At 39.9% G+C, this 27,871-nt stretch overlaps 1 protein-coding gene and 1 long non-coding RNA gene across 2 annotated transcripts in view; one reads left to right on the forward strand and one right to left on the reverse strand.

The window, feature by feature from the left end:
• Positions 1-27,871, reverse strand: part of HIPK3 (homeodomain interacting protein kinase 3) — a 114,241-nt gene that overhangs the window by 51,720 nt on the left and 34,650 nt on the right. Inside the window, exon 2 of the mRNA XM_009288850.2 lies at positions 8,280-9,375. Within this exon, the coding sequence (XP_009287125.1) occupies positions 8,280-9,373 (1,094 nt within the window). The 5' untranslated portion in view covers positions 9,374-9,375. The remainder of the gene's footprint in view (positions 1-8,279; positions 9,376-27,871) is intronic.
• The window catches only part of LOC103906792, a 28,368-nt gene continuing 27,011 nt past the window's right edge, over positions 26,515-27,871 (forward strand). The window contains exon 1 of the long non-coding RNA XR_658035.2: positions 26,515-26,755. This is a non-coding gene — a long non-coding RNA (uncharacterized LOC103906792). The remainder of the gene's footprint in view (positions 26,756-27,871) is intronic.

Below are 27,871 nucleotides of genomic sequence, written 5' to 3' on the forward strand. Positions count from 1 at the left end.
TTTAGATCTAGTACTACCTGCACTTACAACAGAAATACACAGCCATATTTTCAAAACAGGCACAGTGGGAGCAGTTAGACACAATATTTACAAACAGAGCATTGTAGCTACCACTGATATTTTCTGCAATAAAGATATCAGATATATCCACACTCATACACACAGATGTATGATGAACAAATCTTTGTGACATAAATATCAATGCAGTGAAAAAGAGGATCACATTTCAGTAGATCTGTTTTAATGTGTGAAAAATAAAAGCTGCTTCCGAAAACTTTAGCCATGACAAACTTCAGTCTATCATTCAACCTCCAAAAAAAAAAAAAAAAAAAGAAATACAGCAAGAACCAAGAGCTCTTTCGTCTTCAAGATTATGAAAGAATTTCCCTTCTGTTCAAACTGAAGCAATCTAAAGACCAAGAGAACCATCATCTGAACTCTGATTTAAGTTGTTGCTCCTGCCATCACTATTAGTGGCTGACATTACTAGAATCTCCAGCAGGTACATGGTACCTTCGAATGCTTCATGTGTTACCCCAGCTTACGTTACTCAGAAAATCTCTAGCTCAGAAAAACAACCAACGTGAAGGCTGGCCACCATTTCATCCACTCCCATCCCCACAATACTCCTCTGGATCTTCAGAGAGGATTAAAAAAAAAAAAAAAAGAAAAAGAAAAAATATGCAAATTTACAGTAACCCTGCCATTCTCTTCCACAGCATGCAAAAAAAAAAAAAAACAACCCACACAAAAAAACTCAACCAAAAACCAGCCCAAAACAAAAACACAAAACCAAAAAACCCACACCATTACCAAAAAAACTACTCTTATTTTCTGCTTCTGTGAACAGAGAAGTCTCTAAGGTATTAGAGACCACATTACGTTGACTAGAAAATAATAAGAGAATTGAAACTACACTTGTTATCTATCAAACAGCTATATAAACATGAAGTTACGATGAGCTAAGATTGCCTCTCCTGGAGGCTACTTATAATGGTTTTGGTTAGGTCCTAGTAATCATGAAATAGAAGTTTAAAATGGGAAGTCAATTTATGAACACTATGCAAAAAGTGCAAACAAAATCTTGCCAAATCAATAAAGCAATTTGTTCACAGACACAAGCCACAAAAGCTTGACATTAAGTTCCGTTTGCTCAGATAAGAAAATAAATGAGCAATCACAGCCCTGCAACTTTAAAGAGGGGGGGAAAAAAAAAAATTAAGTGTCCCAATTCACTTGTAACAGCAATTTCTTACATTATCAGGACTCTCTTCTTGTATATACACTACTGACAGTAACCATGCTCACAAGTATAGCAGCTGACTTTGAACATGCTGACCTTGAGCAAGCAAATGACCTTAGCAGCATGTACTTCTGGCTTATTTCATTGCAACAGCGAAACAGCCTCACCATCTATAGTAGTCTAGAGTCTCTGGCCACCACCCCTGACTATTTTAAGATATCCCAATACACTTCAGTGATGCACAGTTCAAAGTGATAGAATAACATCTGCCAGCATGTTGAAGTGCAAGTTGTTTACAGAGGCATTTTTAGCTTGTCCTCCTACTGCACTTCCCTAACTGACAGAAAACTCAGTTTATTAACAGAGCTTTGCTTCTCGTTTAAACATCTAAAACCGAAAATTTAAAAAATATTTTGAGCAAGAATTTTAGGCATTGTGAAAGGAGAAAAACCAAGACATCCCACTCTAGGTAAAGCTTATTTAGAAACTTCAAGTATGTGACAGCAATGGGTGGACTTGAAAAAGCAGTGGCTTCCCGAGATGTCAATTTTGCATGACTTCTCCCCTTGGTTGTCCCTATAAAGAAAAGCTGTATTATGTGCTCATTTGTATACAGGTTTTTAACTGGTATTTTAAACATATGTAAGTTGTATGTTGATCTGATGTTAGATGAAGATAATCAACAAGTTACTCAGATGCAACGGATGTGTTACTGAGTCATAATAACCCATCCTGCTGACAATCCTAACCTACAAAAAGAAAACAATTCAACAAAAACACTCTAGGGAGGTACTGTCAGCCTGTGTTCTCTGGAGTCCCTGAAGTGACAAGGACTACATCTAATCAAGCTACAAAGGCCAGTGAAAAAACAAGCCTCTCCAGGAATTTACGGCCATGAGATTTTTTTTTCTAATTTTGAAGGAATGTGTATAAGAAAGAGGGAGAACAACAGATCAATTAAATTTCATAGATTTGAGGGGAAAAAACCAGCATAAGCTGTTGGTGCTTTATTCTGAAACTAAGTATGAAGCTGAAAAAGTCATAAATAAAAAGCTGTCCTAGTGCAACAGCCTCAGAGCACGCACATAGCCCTCGCTACAGCCCAGCTCATGGGCAGTAATTAAGCCACACAACTCAACTACTTTATTCTTTTTCCAAAACCCTTTAAAGCAGAAGAGATTGCACCAGATCAAATCACTCTTCTGAGCTGCAGCAGAACTGGCTGGGCGAGTGAAAGCAATGTCAGGTCCACAGGACACAATGATTATCACTCTTCCTCCATCCTCTCTGATCCTTCACGCGAGAGGAGGGTAAGAGGAGGTGTGGGGGAAAAGCCTGCTCTCGTCCAACAGGAACACATCCAACAGCGATTTTTCCATCTCTCTGAGCTCTGCTGCAACACTAGTGACATTTGGCATTTTGTCTGGAACAACTCTGTTGATTAGCAACTATCCTTAGTTGGAAGGCTAGGAGGAGGATATCACTGTCTGATTCAGGAATGAGTTGACTCCACTGAGTGCATCTACTCACATCATTTGGTTTTCCTTATGGGCACACTGCTGAATAACTAGGATCGTATTTTACTGCTGTCACCAGCGGAACAAAAAAAAAAGCCACCAACCAAGCAAAACACATTTCCAAGCTACAAGCGTCCCTTAATAACCAGACATCTTCCATTCTGCCAACATCACTCAAGTTGTCCATCCGCCTACCGTAGGTTCAGCTGGTGCCCCGGTTTATACAGAGACCAATTATATTGTTTCCCACTCATTTCATTTTCCCAATGAATTTGGCTACGCTAAACAGCTGTTTGCATCCGGACTGCTGGATGCCAAGAGGAGCATCCTTCATCAGGAACCTGAGTGCTTGTTCTCAAAACATATTTTCAGTAAAATTTCCAGCTGTACTCTAACAGCAGTATAATCTGACACAGTATGATGAAGCAGATGTTTTTCTTCAGAGACAGGAGGCGAAAGATAGGAAATGTAACCATTGGGGCAGCTACACAGGCAACTGGAGCAGCTACTGTTCAACTCCCTTCGGAGGCTGTGCGTAAGGAGCATGCAATGAAGTAACACACTCACTCCTACACCTGCAATGGCTACTGTTAAGTCCATGATATTAGAAGGATTTTATGAATGGTAAGTTTTACTGAAGTCTCATTTTCAAAATCCTGTCTTTTAGGAAGACAACCCCAAATTAAATCAGTGATTCCCCTTGAAAAACAATGAAGCAATAACTCCTCCCAACCAACAGCAAACCCTAGAAATCACAAAGCTCTGCACATACAAACACTGCTGTAGCTCTCCCCTAGTGATCTACACTCGACATGCAATGCCAACACGGCAATGCGTTTTATGAGTTCAGTTGTTGTTACAGCCAAGCAACAAGTGGGAGAAGAAAAGTATTAGAGAAGGAAGTGGCCTCATCATTACCAAACCCTGCCACATAAATGTTACCGTTAGATGGAAACGTGCATCCTTTAAATACAATTTTACCCACTCTGAACAACGGCTGAATGGTACGGACGACAGCGATGTGCAGAAGACATGGCTAACTGTCATTCGGGTATTAGCTAACAAATAAAACTGAACTCCTTAACTGCTGGTGTTGCGCACAGCTATTTCAAAAAGGGAAGTTTCCAGAGAAACTTCTGTTAAAACCTGTGTATAAAAACTCCTGGAGGGAGTACCAGAAGAAAAAAAGAGGTCTGCTGCAAAACCAGGCCTAAAGAGTTATCTCTGAACACAAAATGCTGAGAAGGCCATTGCTTCTCATGGCAACAGAAAGGAAAGTAACTCGGCTCCCTGAAGCAGATGGGCAGGACTACCTTGACCATTTCAGATCACTCAACTCTTCTTGTAGGTTACTGCTCCTTGGAGCCTGCCATTTCGAAGCCCCTCTTCTCACACCCGCTTCCCTAAATACATATAACCTCAGGAGAGAGGCAAAGCAAAGGAAAATGACTTCCAGAGGGAAACACCATGCACTGGGAAAACTTTCTGCCTCACCAGATGAGCGCAAGACACCTGACTTCGAAATAAAAGAAATGTGTTGATTCCCCCTCTCTGCAGCCTGCACCATGTGATGAGGGGAAAAGAACCTTTTGATTTTGGATGCAACACTCCCCTTTTCGTGATTTGGGGCACAGCTGAACAAGAGGACAGCAACATACTTATCGTACTATTTCCATATATGACAAAAGCTTGATCACCTCCACTGTATGTAAGGGTTTTTTCTTTTCAAGATGTACAGACTGTCTAGTTATTTACCTACTTAGATCACTCATAAAAGGTCAACAGTCTTAATGCGTGAGGCCAGCAGCAAAGAAAAGGCTTCAAATACCAGATCTCTCTAGCCCACAGCTATTAAAATCCAGACCAGCATAAAAACAGTGTGTAAGCACAGACACTGTCTTTTAGGGAAAGAGTATTCAGAATAACATTTCACCTTTAAAACAAACAAAAAATAATAATCTGTGACTTAAGACAGTGTACTGTGGCTAGTATTTATTCATATCCATGCTCTAATTTCTAGCAATACATAACAGCCAGGAGTTTCCAGAAGTTAATGAAAAGTCAGAAAGTATTTTTATACTTGTTTTAACTGTTTTCTTACTTTCTCTTTGCTTGACAAAGCTGAAACAGAAAAACATCAAATCATTATCACTCCATCCAGCTCATCTCCATTTTTCTGCTTGTCTACACCCTTTTAAAATTCAAAAGTACTGTAATGTCTCCAACAGTCATCATTATGTCACCTCTTCTTCTGCTACAGACTAAGGTAAGTAAGGTAAGTCAGGTTATTATCCATTCACCTGGCTGTATTATGTTCCCTGCCTTAAGTCCTAATCCTCTTATTACTTATTTTTCCGGTTCATTACTCACTTCCTCTTACAGATGTAAAATATTGATATTACCATTCAAAATAAACACTGTAACTTTACATTTTGTGGCGTTCTCCATTCTCGCGATAATTAACTTGTGACAGTGCCATGAACAAAAAAGAAGCTGTGACAAGATCAGAAAAAAACCAAAACCAACCTTTCTCTTTATTCACTTTTGCAAAATTTCTTTATGGGTTTCTCTTGAGCATTGAACATACACCTCTACAGACACTGGTGGGCATATGCTTTCCATAGAGAAAGTGCAAGTCCTATTCTTGAAAATGACCATGGCATAAATTAACAGTGCTGCCAGAAATAACAGTTCCTCCCTTCTCCCCAGGCCACCTCCCTCCCTTCCTCCTCACGCTGGCATGGGCACTCGGGCAGATGTGGGGCAAGCAGAACGAGGGACAGGGACGGGGTTATTATCACCCCCTGAGCAGGACGGCACCAGCACCGCAGGGTTGAGAAGCAGCATCCCGATGCTGTGAGGGTGCAGCCCTGCTTCCTCGCAGCCCTCTCATCCTACACCGTTGTTTAAGGATGTTTCATTCCATCCTTTTCTAAGACCTCTGATCATAAAATAGTCACTTAAAAACAAAATGCTTCCGCTTCATATCTTTTTCTTTAAATTCGTGGGCCTGGCTGAGTGCTTTTGCACATCAGACCAGGCCAGGTTCACATCACATTGATGTTAATGGAATATTTCCCACTAAATATAGGGATATTTCCTAGGTAAATGTAGTGCGCTGTGCCTGTCACTTGGTGAATCAAAATCCCATGCACTGTCATCTCTGAACAGACAAGGATCCCCACTGGTAAGAATTACAGGTAAAGCTCGTGACAACACACATAACAGCTTGCGCAGAAACAATTTTCAAAGACTGTATACAAGAATACAGATGGGATCACGCTAATAAAAGAGGTCCTGTAGGGAACAAGCCTTTTTTAAAAACATTTCCAATTTGAACTCTAATTGGATTAATTTAGCTTGAAGCTTTAAATAAAAATCTATTTAAACAAATGTTTTCTTGCTAAATAACCTAAACAAACACATAGCACCACTGAGCTCAAGGGGGAAGGAAAAAAAAAAAAAAAGGTTTTAATGTCCCAACCGATGCTTTTTTTTTTTAAAAGAGATTGTTTCAACATGTCATAGTCAAACAAGTCAAACCTGTGCTATCACTCCCACCCTTTTCTAACACAAAAAACATTTAAGTACAGTTATTTTTTATGAAGTAGCTCCTTATTTGATTGGCAAGAAGCACAATCTTTTGCAAAATAAATTCCATTTCAATTCAATATATTCTCTGAAGGCCCCTCTCATTCCTCTTTAAGGCTTTTCTCTTCAAATTTCCCTGGCATCATCTATTCTGAGATCTTTTGGATCAAATCCCTATTTTCTGATGTTATTTACACTAGTCAGGTGCTTCCAAAGCAGTAAGAAGAAAGTTTGAGAAACTGCATGCCAAGCTACACAAAGTTAATTTGAATCACACAACTGGTAGAGAGCTATGCATCCACAGTGAAATCCAGCATGCTAAAAACCTTTCCAGAAGTAAACTTTTTGCTGAAAATAATTTTAGTATCTTTTTTTTTTTCAAAATTAAGTCAGTTTCAAAATTATCTCAACCAATATTTAACTTAAATGTAGCACCAAAACTATTCAAGTAGATAGACCCTAACTTTTTTCTTTTTGTATATCCTTTTTACTTTCAAAAAAAATACTGACTTAAATGCTACTTTATAGAAAAATTATAAAACTATACAAGATAAAAGAATATGATCTTCTACTGAACAGCCTGAATATTTACAAAGCACTTAAGTGCAACTTAGTAACCAGGGAATTTTAGGTGCACTTGTTATATGAGTCTATATGAATATCATTCAACATCATTGAGCCAAGACAAGCATATACACCCACGAGTTTTATTCTTGGGGGGGGGAATATTTTTGAATGTACATCCACAATGAACCCCATTTACTCACACTTCAGTGCATGTAATGCAATACAAGTATTCGAAATGCACACAAGGTGCCAAGGAGTTGCACACTGATCTTGCCAGCACACAGACCTGCTCAACCGAGTAAGCATGTCAAAATTCTATATAAAGTATAGGTGCAAAGGAACATCAACCCAAGTAAAACAAAACTACAACTAAAATTTGTATGTAGGCAACTGAATAAGCACAACAATGCTATGTCTGATGAGCCACAAGTTTTCACTTCCAACATGAATAGCTGTAAAATATTTAACTTATATTTTCTTCAAATTACTCATTGTCCTAGTTTATTAACTTTTTACTGAATTTGCAGAGACAGGCAATACCCAGGACATACTATTGCCAATGATGTAAAGCAGAACTGAAAAAGGTCTTCAATCAAGACAAGTTCAGCTTATAAAGAAAACAAAAAGACCTCAGATGCTAAATACTAATAGCTTTTACAGGTCACACATTGGATAACTATACGAATAAAGGATTAAAAAACAGTATCAGAAATATACCTCCAATTTGAGGCCAATGTAGAATGCAGCCAGATACCAAAATCACTTTAAATGCCTGCCTGGTATCACCTTAAATGTTTAAATACCCTATCACTCACTAACTCCAGAAGTTCACTGAAGCCCACAGCTGCTGAAGGCACTCTAGTCAGAATTGAGTTTATAAGAACTAGGCAAAATATTTACAAGTGCTGGAGAAAAACAGAGGCATTTACATAATCTTTGGCAACAGGATATAAAAATATGGCACTTATGGTACACTGTCCAGCTGCTTACAGAAAAAAACCCATCATGTTAGGACGGCAGGAAAGGCATCCTAATCAAGCAAATGAAAGCTATTTTTTTCTATTTTCCTTCTAAAAAGTCTCATCAGAGGTCTCAAAATAACAGTAAGCAATGACTTCAGAGTGCAACACAACATACTTCTAGAAAAAAATAACATAATAAAAACACTCAAAGCAAATATTCACATTTAAAATGGTAACCAACCACTTAATCTTAGTATGGCCTTCATTCTTAGATGGTCCTTATGTTTTCCAAATTATTCTTATTAGTTATCTGGAAGAATAATTATTTAAGCCATTAACTTTAATAAATGCTAAAACCTTGTTCCATTAAAAGTTAAAAACAAAGTAAAAGACACCTACCTGTAATACCGAGACTGTAAATAGGTTGAACAAATAGTCTTTGATACATGGCTGGCAGACCCAAAATCTATTACTTTAACTCGGTAAGGCTGCCGAACAGGATCCACCAACATAATGTTCTCTGGTTTGAGGTCAGCGTGGATTAAACCCAGACTTTTTAGTTTTTTCAGTGCAGTGGCCACCTGTTGCAGAATAGGCCGTATTACTTTCAGTTGCAGAGGGCTGAATTTGTTTTGTTTCAGGAAGTCGTATAAATTCTGTTCCAACATCTCAAAAACCAGACAAGTATGGTTACGATGCTGAAAGCATTCGTAGGCTCTCACAAAGTTAAATTCATCAGCATTTTCAGTACTTAGTCTTGCTAATATGCTCACTTCTATTTGTCCTTGGCGTGCATATGAAGGATGATTCTTTAAGATTTTGATTGCCACAATCTCATTTGTCCCCCTTTTCCAGCACTTCACTACTTGTCCAAAGGTCCCTCGCCCAAGGAAATCAAGAACCTCATAAGTGTTTTTCACAGAGCACAATACCTCATGCTGTACTAACTGGTAATCTCCATCACCACTTGTACCACTTTGTTTTGAAGTTGCAGCCGTTGTCACAACCGCCACTGGGTTTCCTACGTTGGTTTGCAACATTGCGGGCAGGATGGACAGTTCATCAACAATCTGCATTGTGCTGTTTTGATTATCCAGCTCTTCGCTCTTACGCTTCAATCCACATCGCTGGGGTCCTTCCAGGATATCTGATCGGCCTCCTTGTGTCCCAGTCCGAGGTGCCTCTAACTGAGCTTGCTGCGCCCGCGCTGCTAACGCTTTTGTAGCACCTGCAATATTTTTTAAAGCAACAGCATTTGACTGCAACAAAAAGTTCTGTCCTCGAGGTCTGTCAAATGGGTTTTTAGTCTGAAAGTACGTACTAACCCTGTGGGGAGAAATTCCAAAGTTTTTACCATTCACATAGATTTGCGGGTAGGTTCTTTCGTGGTACACGCAACTGCTTGGTTCTAGTTTGAGTTTCTTCACACTACAAAAGGCACTTGACTGGGTTTGATAAACATATGGTGGATAGACCAAGACTTGTGAGGCCATACCTACAGAGGGAGAGAAAAAAAGAAAAAGCGAGTGAGAATCCTGCATTCACATTTCCAAGCTTCGCAGCAGCTTCCTCTTCTAAAAAAATCAGGACACAGGTATATTTTCCAAACGAGCTAGCCTAAAGTTATTTCATATTTAGTTTCTTATGGCCAATAACAAGGTCATCATGCCTTGTCACCAGTGCACTCTTCAGCACACAAGGACTGCAGCAGCAGCAGGTTACAGCAGGAAGTGGTTTTGCTGGTTGCACAGGGCAAGACTGAGATAGTCTGCAGCAGGCCACTCCTAGTGATTTTTCAAGTGAGGGAACTACCTTTGTGCTATTAAAAACTCAGCTTTCATTTAAAAACCCCCAGCATTTCTACATACAAAAGTACTGTAGTGTTCAGTAACGTAAGTTAAATAACCAATTCAAATATTTATCAATGATGATGTAAAATAACTTAAGAGCTCTTAATTGTGAGCCGATGCTACCTGTTGCACAAGGTATCCGACCTACTCATTGTAAGCACCATCGGGCTTCTGAGAACAGACGGACAAATGACACGACTGTCACTCCTCCAACAATTTCACCATGATGAAAGTGAAAGCAATCAGGCCCAAAATACCTTAGGGGCATGTGTACATTCACATAAACAATTGCAGCTTTCTGGGTAAATTAAGATGTACAGTAATCTATTTCATTCACGAAAGGCAAGTGCTTTCTCTAAGTTATATACTGGCCCATTGCAGAAGTTTGCACATCAGTGACACAGTTGTAGAGGGTAGAGGCACCAATTCTCCCCCCCCCCCCTTCAATTCAGATTTGGAAACTAAATATTAGCCTCACTTTCAGACATGCCAATTTCATGAGTTGGGCCATAGAAAACTTGCACTCTAAGGTAACCTGTTAAATTAACTAAGTATAATATTCTACAGACCTATAAAATATGTCCCTGATCAAGACCATTTCGGAAAACTGGGCTGATAGTTGTAGGTAGAGAACTTACAAGGACAGACTTCTCACAGAAAATTTATTTTCAAGTGAATGTGAAAGGAAGAAAAAGAATATATTTTTCTATATATATTTTTCATACATTTTAATTTTTTTTTCTGCCAACACAATTACTTCCTTGCTAAGAGAGAAGTGAAAGTTAGAATAAAAGACTATGCATAATTTTAACTTTTGAATTCCCAGTAAGACTGAGATCAAAATTTCAACCTGAATGACTCCACCTTCCTTGAGGTCACCACATTTTTGAAAGGCTACACCTGTACAGCCTCTCAGAAAGAACACTTGCACCTCGGAAATTGGTAACGAAGAAGAGTTTTGCACAAGAGGAAGCAGTTTGCCAGCCCAGGAAGCCCCCAGCAGAGCAGCCCTGTTCTGCATAGCCCGTGTGACGGCGCAGGATTACTCTCACTGCCTCCCCAAATTCAGCCTGACTCAGGACACTAGCTCTGCGGAAGGTAGAGCCACAAGACCATCCAGGGTCATGCTCCACACCGTACCTCCCTTTCCCAGACACAAAGCGGAGCGTGCCAGCAAAGCGTCAGAGGGAGGAGGACAATGGCAGCGGTACCTGGCCTGCACGTAGGACGAGGAATCTCAATTCCACTGTAAAATGCATAGACCCCATCTCTCAGATGCTGTACCTTCCGGCCCTCGTCTCTGCACTGACCCTGCTGTGTCCCCTTCCAGACCCGTCAAATGCCAGCCTGAAACTTTTATGCCACATAATGCTATACACTAAGAAAAAGGCACTGGATGGACCCCAGTGTAAATGACTATGAGGTTTCAGGGAAGTTATGGCTTATACCAGTCTGATCAGCTCTCAGAGATGAATTCAATACCAATAATACTTTAATTCAATCACTTTTTCATACCAAACGCACGAAAATTCTGGCAATAGGTATTTAAATTGCAGATGAGTCACACAAAACTTGAGCCAGACATTGTAATGACTCTGATCAAACGAAAACTAACGAAACGCACTGCATAATTATTCTGAAGCGACGATTTGATTCATGGAAATTAGCATTTAAACACCTTAAGAGCGATTAAAATAATCATACCATCACCTCAGTTTAGCATCCTATAATGGTTTTTGCCCCAGCAGTAGAAGAAAACTTCAAAGCCCTTTCCTTTCCAAAGCTGTTTGCCCAGAGCCAGACAATGTAGAAACCTGGAGACTGCCAGCAGCCAGGCTCCCTCATCACCAAACATTTATGGGACCACCACTGGCCTCCTGCTCCACACCAAGGATTTAAGACTAACTCTCAACCTCAAAACACAGGCAAAAGTTCTCCAAGTTCTTGAATTCTCTCCTAAACAATATACCCCATTACAAAGTGCCTGGTGCACAGCATAAGCATATTATTGACTATGGGACTTACCCTCTTTGCTATAATAATTATATTTAAAGGAATCACTTATCCTGATCCCACTACTTAGAGCTCCAAAATCAACCCTCACCAACCACCCCAGAGCACGCATACATCAAAGCCTACTTAGAGCTTCCAGTGCCACCTGCACAGCTCCGGCCAAGCCAAGCCTTCCATCAGCAGCCTACCATTCTTCCAGTTCTTCTGGGACAACTCAAATACCAGATTTGCCACATTTACTCCAAAGACACTGAAGTCTCCAAGTAATATTTTTTTTTTCCTTAAAATCTTTTCAAGGTTCCTGTTAAAAAAAAAAACTCCACTTGTTTTTTCACCAGAATCCCCACTTACACCTCTTTCACACACATGCACGAGAAGTAAAACATTCAACCTCAAAAAACTTTTACACTTCAAAAGTAAAGAAACTGTCCCTCTTTTCAAGGTAACACTACTGCGTTACCACACAAAGTTTGCAGACAGGAGAGTTCAGATGCCCAGCACCACCTCTGCGACTCACAGTCTAATGTACATGACAAATCTAAATGCCGAGCAGACCCAGGAGCATGGCTACACCACTAAGCTCCTGGGCAAAAAAAGGTCCGGCGCGAGCAACCAAAGCTTTGCTGCCCAATGGGAAGGAGCCTGGACGCCTGACCCATGGGCAAGAGGCCTGCCAAGCTGCAGAAACCCCAGTGGGTCTATTCGCCTCGGATCTGCTGTAACCAGCCAGCCAATGTCTTGCTTGGTTTAACTTCTGGAGAAGGTATTTGCCCCTGTAAGCGTGTCGCCAAAGCTGATAGCAAGAAATCAAGACGATTACTTTGAAAAAGCAGTGATAAACCTACACTGCAATTGAGGAAGTTTTCTGAAGACAGGACAACAACCCAGTGGAAGGGAGCATGAGAGGAGGACAGTCCTCTAGCATGGCCAGAGGACCACTCAAATCCTGCTGGACCACTGGTGTTCAAAAATGTGTAAGTTTTCCACAGCTCATGCTATTCAAACCAGTCCAGAAGGACTGGAAGCACACAGTCCCAGCTTTCTCCTTAACATTAATTTCAGTTGGATGAGAGAAACTAGGCTATCTTTATCATCTTTTGGGATTTTTGTACTTCTTACAAGCTTAGCTCCATGACCCTGAACTCCAACCACACTAACAGTTCTGTTCTCAGATAAGAAGTGTTGATTGAGTTATTATGAGAACACTTCTAGCAACTCCAAGAAAAAAAAAATTAAACACTAAATAAAACAGATTACATTCCCTGGAAGAACCACCTTTGATACAATCATGACAGACTGAACTACAAAAGTCAAATTTTACTCCAGAAAAGTAAAAATGGTCTTAGAGTTCTTGTACGAGCGTCTAATTTCTTAGCTTCCCCTAAACACTTCTCCCTTACCCCCATAATTTTGGTTGGTTTTTTGGTTTTTTTTAACATATACTCCAAGAGGCAATCTCATTTGGAGAAGCTACAGTATCTTGTATCTTCATACAACCAATGAATAAAATGCTTCTATAGGTCTTCCCATGAAACAGGCACATTAAAAATCCTGCAGCATCCTACACCTGAGACTGCTTAAAGACCTCTGCCATGCACTCATATGCAGTGCTCAGACATTTCAGACAGAAGCACACTCTTTACTATACATTAACATATATGCAACAAAATACACCAGAAGAGCATGTAACTATCCAATACAACCAGCTGCTGGAGGTCTTTGCTTTGAGAAGCTAAGTTTATTAATAGAATTGATTTCCCCCCACCCAGATGAAAATCCAGCCCCACACCCAGAGAGCAGAGCTGCACAACAGATCTTAAAGAGAAAGGGAAAATACCATGACACCCTCTACTATAACAGCACTGCCATGTTGGGGGGGCTTTTTTGTTGATTTGGAGGTTTTTTTTGGTTGAGGGGGTGGTGATTGTTTTGGGGGGAGTTTTTTTTGGTTTTGGGGTGGTTTTGGGTTTTTTTGTTTTGGTTTGGTTTGGTTTGGCGTTATTTTTTGTTTTTACTATTTGGGGTGATTCAGGTTACAACACAATCCTATGGATAGCTACATTGGGAAGAGTAAAGAGTTACTGTGTTGCAGGGTTGTTTTTTTTTAAAGCAGGTCTTCTGGTTAAAGAAAATAACACAATGCACACTGTACCACAGAGTGGATCTTCCCCCCGGCCTTGTCACAAATCATTTCACTGAGCTTATACACCCTTCTGCTCATTTCTTATCGAGACTACTCCTGCTTCCTCATACAAACTGAAGCTTGTTAATGTCGATGTAGTCTGACAAGTCCAGCAGCACAGTAAGAGAGGGATGTGTAGAGCAAAGCAGTTGGTGCTAAAGGAAAGAAAAAAACCTCATTCTGTGCCCATTTCAGGGAGGTTACTTGAGCCTGAACACCCATGAGCAGCTGACACACATCTTCCCATTAAATTTCATTTAAAAAAAAATCCAAGCGTGTGCACTACAAGACCACTGCAGGATGCAAACCGAAGCAGAGTAAACAAATCCATTGGAAGATGGACTGAAGAGCGCAATCCCCAGGTGCAGTACCAGAGGCAGCCTCCAGCTACTCGAGTAGCTTCAGACTCGATTTTCAGTTTTAGTTTCAGAGAAGTCTGTCCATTCCCCCTATGCACATTTTTAAAGGCTCTTCGCCTTCCCCAAGTGCAAGATGACCATCATCACTTCACCCCAGCACAGTGACCGCTCCCGGGCAGTGGCACACACAAGCTGAAGTTCGCTCCGAGTTCTCCAGCTTACTTTGCTCTGATAGAAGGTTGCTGCATCCTGCTTCACGTGCCAGGTGCTGCTAGTGAATACTGCAGGGGAAGTGGAAAAGAAAGGCTGCCTGGAGACACCTACCAACCATTATTACCTCTACACAGGATCCCTTCGAAGGAAATGAGTCTTCTTGGCTCTCAGTTTGAAGCAGAGAGAACCAGGAAGTCTGCACTTGACTTATTAAACATGAAATTATACAAAATGTGTGAATTTTGATCAGAGTTAAGACTGTGAATTCTGTGCTTCTGAAGAAAGTACGAACAAAGTAATGAAGTAAACACATTTTAAGTAAGTAAATTCATTTAAATAAATGAATAAACACATTTTCACAAAGTAATGACAATAAACAGGAGGTGCTTCTCAGTTTGCCCCCCCCAGTCAAGCTTCTCTCTACAGAAACTGAATAGAGAACCACGCAGACATTGCTCAGTGAAATGGAGCACCTCTGGTAACATCTTGCTAATGTTCACCTAACTGTAACAATGCTCTTCACTAGATTCTTAAAATTATGTCTCCAGCCTTCTCAAGCAGTCCTAGGCAAATTCATATACATGACCTATTTGGCAGACTGTAACAACCTTGAGAAGCACAGGCTGTTCCAGGCCTGACCACCATTAATAATTAACTATAAATTGACATTTCCTCATGACAGAGTAAGAGGGGGTGGGGGATGTAGCAGAGTAACTAGTTAGTAAGACCACTGCAGCAGAGCTGAAATTGCCACGCTACACCCTTAATTCTTCTGCAAAATAAACACCCCTTCTTAAATGTCCTGAGAAGTGCAATCACTACATTGCTGCTGCAGTAGTAAAATCCCCAGCAGGCAAAGCCTAGCCAGTGGCAGCCACCTAATGCTATAGTTACAATTTAACTCAAGAAAACTTGTTTTCCAACTTCTTTCAAGCCTCCATCAGTGAGAACCGGTTCCAACACACTTGCATGCCTTCTCACTGCACAGCTGGGCATCAAGGGAGGCTTTCTAAAAGCTCAGTAACTTCCAGCAAATGCACAATTTGAGCAGTAGCACTTATGAAGTGTTTTATTTACATTACGCATCACTTTGAAAACACTGTAAGGATACTGTCGTTTTTCCCAGGTAAAAAAAATTGTTCTTTTTATATTAGGTGCCACCCAACTTTTCAAGTTATTTAGCAAATACAAAGCTGAATTAGTTGCCCTCTTTTCCCCCAGAAGAAACCTTATTACTGGTAGTAGCAGCACGTTTATGCTATTGTTTCTTTTAGATACGTAGCCAAACAAGCTGTACTGATGTGAGCACTTTCATACCCGTGAACTGTTCACCCTGAGGAATTCCCTTACTCCAGCTGTACGATCCATAACAAAGCACTGGCAATTGAGGTATCTCACAATTTATAAAGGAAAACACATCTACAGAAAGGGCAAAGAGTTAAGAGATACAAGCCCAGGGAATCCCATCCCGTGGCCACCTTGAAACCAGCTCTGCAAACAGATCTCTGACCCATGGAAGGGAAGAAGTGGAGCAAAGGGCAAAGCACCGAGGTGTTTCAAGTAACACGTGCCGTATGAATTGTTTCCTCACATAACCATGGGGGCAATACTGGACATGAACTGCACAGGCACACACACACACTCCACCACAGAGAACAGCAAGATGCAGGGGCAGCTCTGATGCTAGCTCACCAAAGCCAACACCCGGTTCTAGGGGTAGAAACCAGAGACCCCGAAGTTTAATGACAAAAGCAATGACTACGTTCTTTGATTAAAAACCGTAAGATATTTCAGAGCTCCAGAATTTTGGCCCATCATACACCAACAAAATTAAGCTGAGCCGATGGTAGCCTTTGTCTGACATGAAACCTCAGTCCTGCACAGATCAGTGGCAAAGGTTGAAGCTGGAAGGCCAGAGGTTGGTTCCAAGCTTGGAGAGAGTCTTAGTGAGAAGCAAACAATAAAATGATCCAATTTTGCAGTTGTAAAATGCAGTTACTACCTACCTAAGAAAAATGTTACAAGGTTGACTTTAGATTTGTGCAACATTTGAGATTTTTTTTAATCTGACACTACCAATGTTGCATTGATACCAGAAATTGAAAAATATAAGCTCATTTAAGTGTGATATGAACTAGTCTCAATTGCACCATTGTCTCAATACTTGGAAAAAGAACTAACACCAACTGAACACAAACATATTTTACATAAAATATCAGAGTGAACTCCTATGACTCAACGCTGTCATTTGTACCAGTAGACTGCTACTGAAGAATACAATCGCTATATTCATATTTTCCACAAATATCAAAAGCTGAATCTTGCGATGCCAATATGACTGCAATCACAGTTAAAAAGACAAATAGAACAATACTTCAAGCATTTATTTTTCTGCTGGGCAAGAAGCTGTTATGCAACTGAAAAGAAAGCACAAGCAGCGCAGCATCAGCCACCAGCCCCAAAAGAGAGCACGCTCTCCAAATCAGAATGTGCCACCATCAACACAAACAGCACATTTCAACCAGCCGGGGCTTCGCCAGCCTAATCTCTTCTTTTAAAAGGCTAATTCTTTTTGAACCTGAAAACAGCAGGCACACTGAAATAGAAGTCCCTAATGGCAGTGTTTAGGAGAGCCCACACCTTCGGGTTCTGCACGATGGTACAGTGCCGAAGGATGTATTCAAACTACTGCTACTGTCTGTCACTCTTCAACACAGTAAGAGGGATCAAGGTGAGTGGAGAGGTAGCACATAAAGCCACGCTTTTTCCATTGCTGTCAGTATTTCCAAAAGATTTTGCCACCTTACCTAAAGTAGAAATGAAATTTGATAGAGGGGATTAGTTCAAACTGCCTGTTGGTAAACCACCTGTTCAAATGCCACTTTTTTTTTTTTTTTAAAAAACTTCCTAAACAAATATGTATGCCATTTTTCCTTCTTATTTCCAGCCACTTTATTTTGATTTCATTGCTTCATTCTGCGTTCTTAGTCTGCTGGGCTTTTTTAGAATTAGAAGTGGACCAACCTAGCTAAGACATTTATTTAGGAGTTTCATTTTAGAATAGCTCTAGACAATATCAAATGGAGCTCCTGTAAGAATATAAATCTAGATGGCTATCTTCCTCATTGCTACTTCAGCTTTGCTCCTTCAGCTCCTAAAACTTAGTATGGAAAACAGAATTGGCTGGTATGCCAGAACATCTGCATGCCCATGAAGGGATCCTACTTATATGAAGTTGATTCTTCATCAACTCCTTTAAATTACTCAAGGGGGAGGAGTTTTATTCAAAATTTTCTTTCATCCTTTTATTATAAAAGATTTTCAGCCGAGCAGAGCACACATCAGTACAGAGACACAAAACTACTGTTCTCCCCACGGGACTTGCACATTAAGTTTGCAACAGCGCACACACAAATAACCCACTGAGCTCACCAAGTCTGACATGTGATGCAAAAATTTGCAAATCAGAATCTACTGTACCAAGAGCGCACAGTTCAGGAGGTGTATAAAACTATTTCCTACACATTGAGAATTACCTAGCAGTAAGTAACATGAGTTATAAGTTTCCCCAAATACATGAAAAATCATAATTGATTTTCCAATAGGACCAACAAGAACTTCGTTATCAAGCAGTTACCGAGTTGCCAAGACAGCACGCTAGGTCATATTCAAATTCCTTCTGCAACATAAATGTTACAGTAAATATGAATTCTTAGCCTTTTTTCAAATCTGACTTAATTGTAAAAAAATAAAAACGTCTAATCCAACACACTTCTCTTGATTTATCTTTGAATGCTACAGTCATCAGTTCATTCGCTTCAGCTATACCCAGTAGCATACTGAGGTATATACACACACCCCCCCCTCAGTAGGTATATGTTTGAAAGTCTATACACACACATACACAGAATGAGAAGTCTTCAAAGTCCTAATTTTTATTTTTTTTAGAACACAAATTCCTTACTTAAAACTCTGTTTTAAATAATATTTTGCGTTTATATAACAAGTGTTTTTCTTTCATTGTAAGCAACATCATGAAGATAGCATTGGTTGCTTACTGAAAATAGCTGTATAAATTAAACATGGCATATGTAGAACAATAAAGAAAGAAGGGAGGGAAAATAGGTGTCTACCAGTTCTTTCAGATTTCTAAAGACGTGGAGGAAGCAGCATTTCCTACGGGCAAAGATCAGTGCATTAGAAATGCATACTCTCTCACAGAAGGTTCAGCCTCTTGCCTCCTAACAAATCAATAACTGTAATAACCTATATTATAATGTTTCCCAAAGCCACCAGTACAAGAAATTCCTTCCTCTCCCCTACGCAGAGGAGCTTATTGATTTAACTATACAGAAAGATGTGCAAAAGGAAAGGCAAGATTACATGCAGCATATGACCCCACTAGCTAGAGCATAATACTGATAAATGTACGTCAATTTTTCCATCATTTCAGAAGCCATAAAGAAAAGGTATTAAAACAACCCTTTAGAATCTCATGAAAGCGATCCATTCCTATTAGGCTGAACACCAATTAGTTTCTGGAATCACAAAATAAGTTGATATTAATAGATAAGGAAAGAGGAGACAGAGAGCTTTTTTCTTCTCTTAGGAACAAAGCCTGTTCCTTCCAAAGGGCTTCACAAGATCCCAAACACCAAAATTCCCATATTAAACAGATTCAAGTGCTGAAAAATAAAGATCTTGTGAGGACCTCCTCTACCCCTATAAATAGCTTAAATCTTCAAAAACAAGCTGTGGAAAAAACTTCTCAGCTAGAACAGACAGATTTTAGACAAGCAAGCAATTCTAATCATTTAAAAAGAAAAAAAAAAGAAAACAGAATAATTGAAAGGAAAAGGGTAGGAAGTAGCAGATGACCGAAGTTTCTAGGAAAACACAGGAAGGAAGAGGTTTACAAGGCAATGATGCACATTAACAGCTTTTCAGTCAGAGAGGCAGACAGACATCTTACAAGAAACAAATAAAAAGCCTTCTGGAAATTGTGCAAGTTCCACCAATTGTTGTGTACCAATACAGGCAAAACCTGCACCATATGGAAGAGGGGGGAAAAATGAGTACATTTTACTCAAACTAGTGGAACAAGGTAAAGGTTAACACACCATTTTTGTAAACTCTGACGAAGAACAAAAACACAGTAGTAAACAAAAGAGACTGAGGAAACAGGAGAGAACTGTGCTTTCGTATCTACATATGAAAAAGTAAATTACTTTTCAAAAGTAAATTACTAAGGTTTCAGATAAAATTGCACATATAGGTAATTTTTATGAATACCCGATGCTAGTGATTACACTCATCTTCCAGAGGGAGCTTAAATCCCCAGTAAAAAAAAAAAGTTTCTTTGCTTCCCTTATAATAAACCTTCTATTGATTATCAGGATTGAAGTTTGTTTTCTCTCTGAGCTTTTGCATTTATATGACAACCTTCTCATGCAGACCTTGAGCCTATGCTAGCTCCTTTCTGTGGGTAGGCATTTGTTTCAGTTGATACCAGCAGGATCAGGGAAAGGTTCAGATGTCAGTTCACATCCAAAGACCCTAGGGAGCCAGCCTAGAGGGATTTGGTCACACTAATAAAAGCAGCAAACATCTTTGCAATGAAGACACTCCAGCCCCACACAAAGTACAGCTGCACCAGTTATCGCAATCCCAGCTGAAGTTGCTCTACTGGCAGTTTTCCTGCCCAGTGACCAGTTTTGCTATCTCACTTTATCGTGCTTCAAGACAAGGTGAGCACAAGGTGAGGAGACCCACTTCCATGTCACGGTTCACCTTCTACCCAAAAGTCAAGTAAAACTAAGGTAAAACTCCTAAAATAACCAAAAGCAAGTTTTCTCAGGTATAGGACACCACTTGGCCCAAGGCAAGGCAACAGCCAAGCGTCAGCTTTGTGATAAAAATCTTGTCTCACCCAGCAACTTCAGTTCTCGCCAATCTCATGCCTTGGAAGTTAGTGTCCCAGTCACATAAAAACAGCTGCAGGACAATACAGTGCAGTAACCTAAAGGAGCACAGCCTCCACCACAGAGAAGGGTAAGAAATCCCCCTCAGGGCGGTGGATTATAGAGAGTGGTTTCCAACAGGCACGGAAAGTGGCTGGGGGGGGGCCACCCTCCCCTTTTAACAAGGATGTTAAGGGGACTCTGCACAGGTATTAGGACCTGAGCTTTCTTGTCCCCAAATTTTCCACCACTTATTCTGAATGGGTAGTTACTGTGGTGCCGTATATATTCAGCAAGTAATGTGTTTATACAAACATGAAGGGTTTTTCATTTGACAAAAGCTGACTTTTTACATGAAAAGCATTAAATCATATTTAATTTGTAATATGCTTTAAAAAGCACTAAAATAGTTTTCTAGAACTGTTAAATTATTTTAGCAAGAATGGAAAGAGTCACATGAGTTTACAATTACTGATTTCAAAAATAGGTTTTTTGATGGGAGTATCACTCATAACATGCAGTAATAATTCTCTGTACATAAGAATCCAATTACTTTTTTAGTACTGAGATAGTTGCTGTAGCTTTGATCATACTGAAAATATATGAAAGTATTTCTAGTATCTGTTTTGTCTTTGGATATTTCACTGGCTCTTATTTTATTGCTGTGTTTTGGAACTCGAACTTAACATTTTTCTAAGCTTCATCCTGTTATACCCAATTATTGTAGGGCACAAGAGAGCTGGAGAAAAGGCCATACTTCCAAAAAGGAATATTTTCTAATTTTTCCTGAAAACACAAGGTGAAAAAAGACTGTACAAAAAGTTTACATAACGCTGGGGCTATTAAATATGTCAAGTTAATAATATAGGGAGAGATATTTTGAATTAAACTGATTCTAAGTCACTGAATAAGAAAAAAATTAGAACTAAACTACTTGAATTGACTTGCTTAAAAAACACTCCAGTTATTTGGCTCTTCTTCCATTTTCAAGCAAAATTGCTAAGCTACAGATTAACCCCATTTTGTCAGAAAGTTACCCACTCTCAAAATTTAAGTGGAATATTAAGATGCTATATGAAAAAAAAATAGTGACATAGTGTGAAAAAATACTACAAAACTGTACAAAGATTATCCCCAAACTGCACCTAAAAACAAGACTCACACCAATTCTTGCCATCTTTCCCAACATTCAATATATTGAAATAAAACAACTGAAGAATTAAGGGGGGGGAATACTATGCTATCAAATAAAGTCACAGACTAAAACCCACTTCCACAGTTACATGTTGTTCCTCTGCTCATCTGTCACTCAAAAGTTAGTGCCTCTGAAGAGAAACAGAGCTTCAATTTCTCTAGAAATCTGTAAAAGAGATAGAGGCTCCAAATTAAAATGGTCTATAGAGGGAGGCGGGGGAAGCCAAGAACAGGTAACAGGATTTTCCAGGCTTTATGCCTCATAATAGGTCATTTCAGGCCAAAGAGAGGGTGTTCATTGCCTGTAGAAGTCAGAAAAGGTAACCCATTGCTAACCCATTTTACAGCACTAGCTATTGAAAGTTGCTTCAAATATAGTTAACATTGTTATTTAAGGTATACTGCACGGTCATCAGTCATCTCTAACACGCTCAGCACTCATGCGCTAATTTCTTCATATTTGGATTGAAAGTAATACATATTTTCCACTCCATCTCCAATTTTCAGTCAAGAGATCTGAAAAAGTAAAGATAGTATTTCAGTGACTTAGGAACAGAGACATTAACTTAGTAGAAGTTCCCCAGCATCGAGCTCAACTCTTACTTCCTTTATTTTCAAAGGCAAGAAAATTTCATAGTTAGACCAGCTGAAAATAAGTATTTGGCCAGCTCTGAGTTTACATAACCCATCTACAGGAGCTTCATAGATTCAATGAAGTGCTAAGGATGTTTTCTTCATCAAAGTAATCCTATACCAAGACTTCTAAAATTCTCCTGTAACTGCATTAGAACATCATCAGGGAATTGAAGAAACTCAGAAAACACAAAAGGGTACAAACAAGCTTTTTCGAGGTATGGAAGGTGGATACTATTTCACAAAATTCAACAGCAAACACATAACTGAGGAGTGCTGGTATGACCACGAGGACATCCTACTTCCACGTTTCTTCTTCCCTCGATCGAGTATCACTAGTTGATTCTCAGGCCTGCTCTGCCCCATTCACACTCCTGTTAGTCAGTGGAGCAGTTTACCTCAGCTGTAATGCTTCTGCATATGGAATGAAATAATCATAGATTCAGTGAAGCTAAGGATTGTCTAATAAAAAAATTTTTAAAAAGCATAGATGTTCTCCACTTTTTTCCACAAAGTTCTGTGCAGAAAGCGATACTGCCTACAGTAACTACTCTGTATGCGCACAGCAGTGATATGCCACAGTGCCTTACAGACCTCACATTGCAATAGTGAAATTTAGCTCAGCTGAAAGTATTTCTTCTTCTGTATTGAACATTCCTCTGAAATACATGTTCGGCCTCAAATGACAGTGCTGTGCCCGTTACCAATGCTCTTCTCCCCCCCACCCCCATAAGAAAGCCAACTACAAAATTCCTGTTTCAAAATGCACCGTTTTGTCAAAAGGATCTTTGTTGCTATCATCAGCATACTGGCAGGATGGAAAATACAAGAAAGAGAATATATACTGTTAAAAAGAAAACTATTCTAAAAACAGGAAGAGTGCAATCCCCTAAAATAGTACAGAGAGGTACATCCCTAAACACACAAGCTTGAAGAAGCATAGCCTGATATTCCTACACGTTTAGGTTGGGATTTTCATGAGAATTAAGCATAGTTAATTCTGTTCTACTCAGGAGCTGGTAAGCTAACACTCTGTCTCTAAAAGTTCTGCTCAGCCTCCCATCCCCTTTAATGGACACAATCAATCCAACAGATGCTTTTTGAAAAATCACCTCTAAAACAAGATTTGTTTTGAAGCAACTGCTGCAGATTGAAGCACACAACAAGAAAAGCAGGACGCACAAATTCTAATATTTCTATCAGTTGCATCAACTTCTGTAAGATGAGTTGAAAGCTCACTCTTCCTCCCCACACCCTGTCTCTGTCATCTCGTTATGCAGGAGCCAGTCTCATTTCCCTGTTTCTGTAGGTAGTTGTTTGAAAGATAGGAGGGGGGAAACATGCAAACACAAAAAACTTCAAAGGAAGAAAAATCACAGGCACCAGCAGAGACCCCCAAGTCAGGGGCAGCTTCCCGAGCAATTTTTTAATGAAACTTTATTGCAGCTGACAGAATCTCTCCGATTACGAGGCGTCCTCAAACCCGGAGAGCCACACACCACCACCACAACCCGAATTAGAGCACCTAGCCAAACATATCTGTGAAAAAATAATTTACAAGCACAACCGATGCCACACCCTGAGCAAGCAGCAGAACTCGCACTACAACAGAAGTCCCTGGTAATAAGCACATTAAATGAAAACTCTATCTAATTCCTGTTTTACATGATTATAAACATGATCTCACCCTGCGCTACCATAAATGGTTCGCAGCAGCACAGATAAAGCAGTCACCACTGTTATATCAGTATCGGTTTTCTCCCAGTAAGTCCACGTTAAACACGTTGCTCTATTTATTTGCGATCTCACCATGCCACTCCGTAATACAGTCTTGACCTATTTTCCAGATGCTTAATTAATCTCTTCGCTGGCTGCCACGCATCTTAGACAGTTACTGTGTGAATTTTAAACTTAACTTATAGAAACCTTTAGCAATCACCTCTGTTATGGAATTATTGTTATGTCAGAAAGTAAGTCCCCAGAGTCCAGCCAAGCTTTTCTACTTTGTGTGAAATCAACCAGAGCATAAACTTTTTGCAAATGATGTAATGGGAGGTAATACTGGGGGGGAAAAATAATCACAGAAATATGCACTGTTATCAACAAGTGCAGCTTTACATAATATAATTGCCTCTCGTGTTAATAACACGTTTTCCCACAATTTAAAGATACTAAAGTAACTGAAATAAACAAGGTTATACACAAGCAGGAAGATGCAAAAACATCAGAGCGCCACATAATTTCTGGGAAGGCAAGTCTGGGAGTCTCAAAACAACTTACCAAGTTAACAAAAAAGGAAACCATCACAGTTTTTGGAACTAACATTTTAAGTCAGATGCAACAGTTAGTAAGAAAAGTATAGCCTCAAAAGAAAGATATTTATATATATGTAAGCACACAGTACTGACAATTGAGGGCTTCGTGTAAATAAAAAAAAAAGATAAAAAAGAAAAATGACTATTTCCTACAGCACCAAACACATGCAAACGCATCCGCCAGTTTTATAATTGATACCACGATGAATCAAGAACCGGAACCCAGGCAATCCCTGCTACAATCATTACGTTAAAGCCACCAGCAATAACACCACCACCACCCCTTTTTTTTTTTTTTTTAAAAAAGACATTGCTTGAAAACCAATTATGCAGCTGCCACCAAGTGATTCCCATTGAAGTCAACAGGAGCTGCTCTTATGCAGAGGCCTGTAACAAGGGCCCAAGCATTTACGGTGCTGAAAGCCTTTGTGCCCTAAATCCTAAGTGGATGAAGGCAAGCTATGCAGGGGGCTCATTCAAAATTAATACTACATCAGGAAGTGGATGAGGGAGAGGGAAGGCACTTAATAATTGATCCACAGTTTGTTTTCTGTGAATTCTGAAAGGTCTTTATGTACATGTTTGTTTTGGTTTGCCTTTTTGTGTTTGTTTTTTTCAAGCTAGAGAGTTTTTAAACTAAAGTTCTATTAACAAAACAGAGTGAAATAATGACAAGAGAGCTCCCAAAGAGGCACTTGGATAACAACTGCAGAAAAATATTTACCCTGAAGGCAACATGGAGACAGAATAGAAAACAAGGCAGGTTTTATTCAGACAAAATATGACTAGCTTCTCACTTTCAGAAGATTACATTCTCAACACCTTCTGCTTCATGAATAAGTGGTGTATTCCACTCCTGCTCTTTCTGTGAGAAGTTACAGGTTTCTCTTCTCTCCACCATTTATACAGAAGTCCAATCCCACCCCACAATGCAGACAAAGTCCATCCTTCCAACTTATAAAGGCCTTCAAACTCTTCAAGCTAGGAGTCTAATCCTGCTCACACAAACAATTTGACAACACAGCTACACCAAAATTGTTCTCCCTTGCTCTATAAATGTCATCTGCAGTCATTTCAAGGACATATTACAGTGGCAGATTGGAGCAAGGTAGCCTTTTAGAGTAAATGAAAATCTGACCCTAGTACACTAAGGAGATTTAAACAAAGAACTATCAGAACTTCAGTGAGTACTATTTCTATGATTCTAAATAGTACTCACTGAAGTTCTGATAGGTCTCCAAAGATACAAAAAAGGAGTCCCACCAACTCTCAACTTAAAATACTTCAGATTTTACAGTATGCTTCTAATTAATATAGCAGCAGCAACAACCACCAGCCTCTTAATTTCAGTCCTATACTCCAGCCTCAAGTAACATCACTAAGACCCTGTGCTTCAAGAGCAACAAGCCTTCCATGTGGTTCAAACAGGAGACAGCGCATCCCTCAAGTCTTTGCTGACCATGCCAGTCTCTACCATAGCCCCATCCATTCCACCTCATCTGATTCCACACGGCTCAGTCCTGCAGCAATTGTTTATGAAGCTAAAATGTGAAATTCTTTACATCAGCACCAGAGTTGTTTGTACAGTTTTGATATTCATCAGCCTTATAGTTTGACACATCAACTTTGGAAGGTCTTGCGCCAACACGGAGGCTTGCTGTTTCAAAAGGAGATGCTTGCACATTACACTGAAAGAAGGCACATAATTATGGAAAAAGTTTGTCAAGTAGGAACAAGTGCCTTATGAAATGGTACAAAAAAAGCCAGTGCTGTTTTTTTTACTTCTCCTTCCCATTCTCCTGTGGACTGGTGGCCCCTGTAGAAAGCCCTCTCAGAGCACAGCAGTGATGGCGCTTATCCTGCCCTATCGCATGGATGAGGCGAGGCAGGCGTGTGGCCATCATCTCCCCAAGCAGCAGCTTAGCGGCGGAGCCGAGGCAGGACCCTCTGCCTCTTCACCACCAGCTGACGGTCCCCTCGGGAAGCCGTGTAAGGACAACTTGAGATGCTCCTACAGCTAACTGTCTTCTGCCCGCCCCGATCTGTCACTACCTGGAGGAAGGCAACCTCGTGCTTTCGGAGAGCTCCCCGAGGAGCACCTGCAAAACCCCAGTAGTCCTCCAGTGATGGCAATCCTAATCATCAAAGACCAAATGGTGAGCTCTTCTTCCCCATCTCATTAGCTGCCAACTCCCATAACGTTCACAGATACGTAACATGCATGATGAGGAAACTGGCGTCAGGGAAAAGATCTGACTCTCAAGACCTGCAGCTTTTCTAAGCTGATGACAATGTGAGAATGAACATGTGAACTCCAAATTCGTTTAAAGGAGTGCTCTTGCTTTATAAGATGAAGAGACTCCCCTGCCCAGCCCTGAAAAATAACTGTGAAGCACCAACCTGCTAGAGCCGGTCTGCCATCTTTCCCTGACGAGCAGTCCCTGCCACATTAGCCAGATACCATCAAACACACCACTCGCTATACAAGTAACAGGACGGAGCAAATGTAATGACCGTTTTGTGCCCCATGTTACAGTTCAGCATTTTGTCTTGCTCAACTCTTGACAGAACAACAGGATACACCCTCAGTAACAACATGCCCCTAATATTATACATCACTTAAATATTAGTGGTTGGTTGTAGGACTGGTCAAATTCTGCAAGCAGCATTCTTGACCCTAAATAGTATTCAGCTGATGTGGGGCAAAAAAGGAATTACTGTTTGCCTATAAAGTAGTCAGCCCCAAGATAAATCCTTGGCTACAGCTACAACTGGACATCACATGCTTCTCTACTCTTGCCAAAAATAACCAATAATTTCTTTATTTACTTGCACAACTACATGTACTCTCTTATTTTTCTCTCGCTACTTGTTCCAGTACTTGCAACGCGTGTCTGCTTGATTTTAACCTTTATTTAGGTCCAATTATTGTAATAAAGATTGTTAGGATGCTAAGTCAGAATTTGAATTAATTAATTGAAGAAGACAGAGTTATTGTATGGAAGTACTAAGACCTAACATTGGAGTTACTACTGTAACACCACCAATACTCAGTCTTGTAAGTGATGAAACATACAATTTAGGGGTGGGAAAAAATAGGTGGGTGTCAATGTTAGTAAATTATAGCTCTCAAGAGCCACTCATCACATCTTTTCCTTACTAATTTTATAGATATTAATCAAGCTTCTCTTCACACGTCTCCTAAAAAATAACATCCTACAGAATTATTCATACACATTTTATTAACATATTATTTATTTTAAAAGACTTTG

Source organism: Aptenodytes forsteri, unplaced genomic scaffold (genome assembly GCF_000699145.1).
Source record: "Aptenodytes forsteri isolate BGI_AS27 unplaced genomic scaffold, ASM69914v1 Scaffold8, whole genome shotgun sequence".
NCBI classification, from domain to species: Eukaryota; Metazoa; Chordata; class Aves; order Sphenisciformes; family Spheniscidae; genus Aptenodytes; species Aptenodytes forsteri.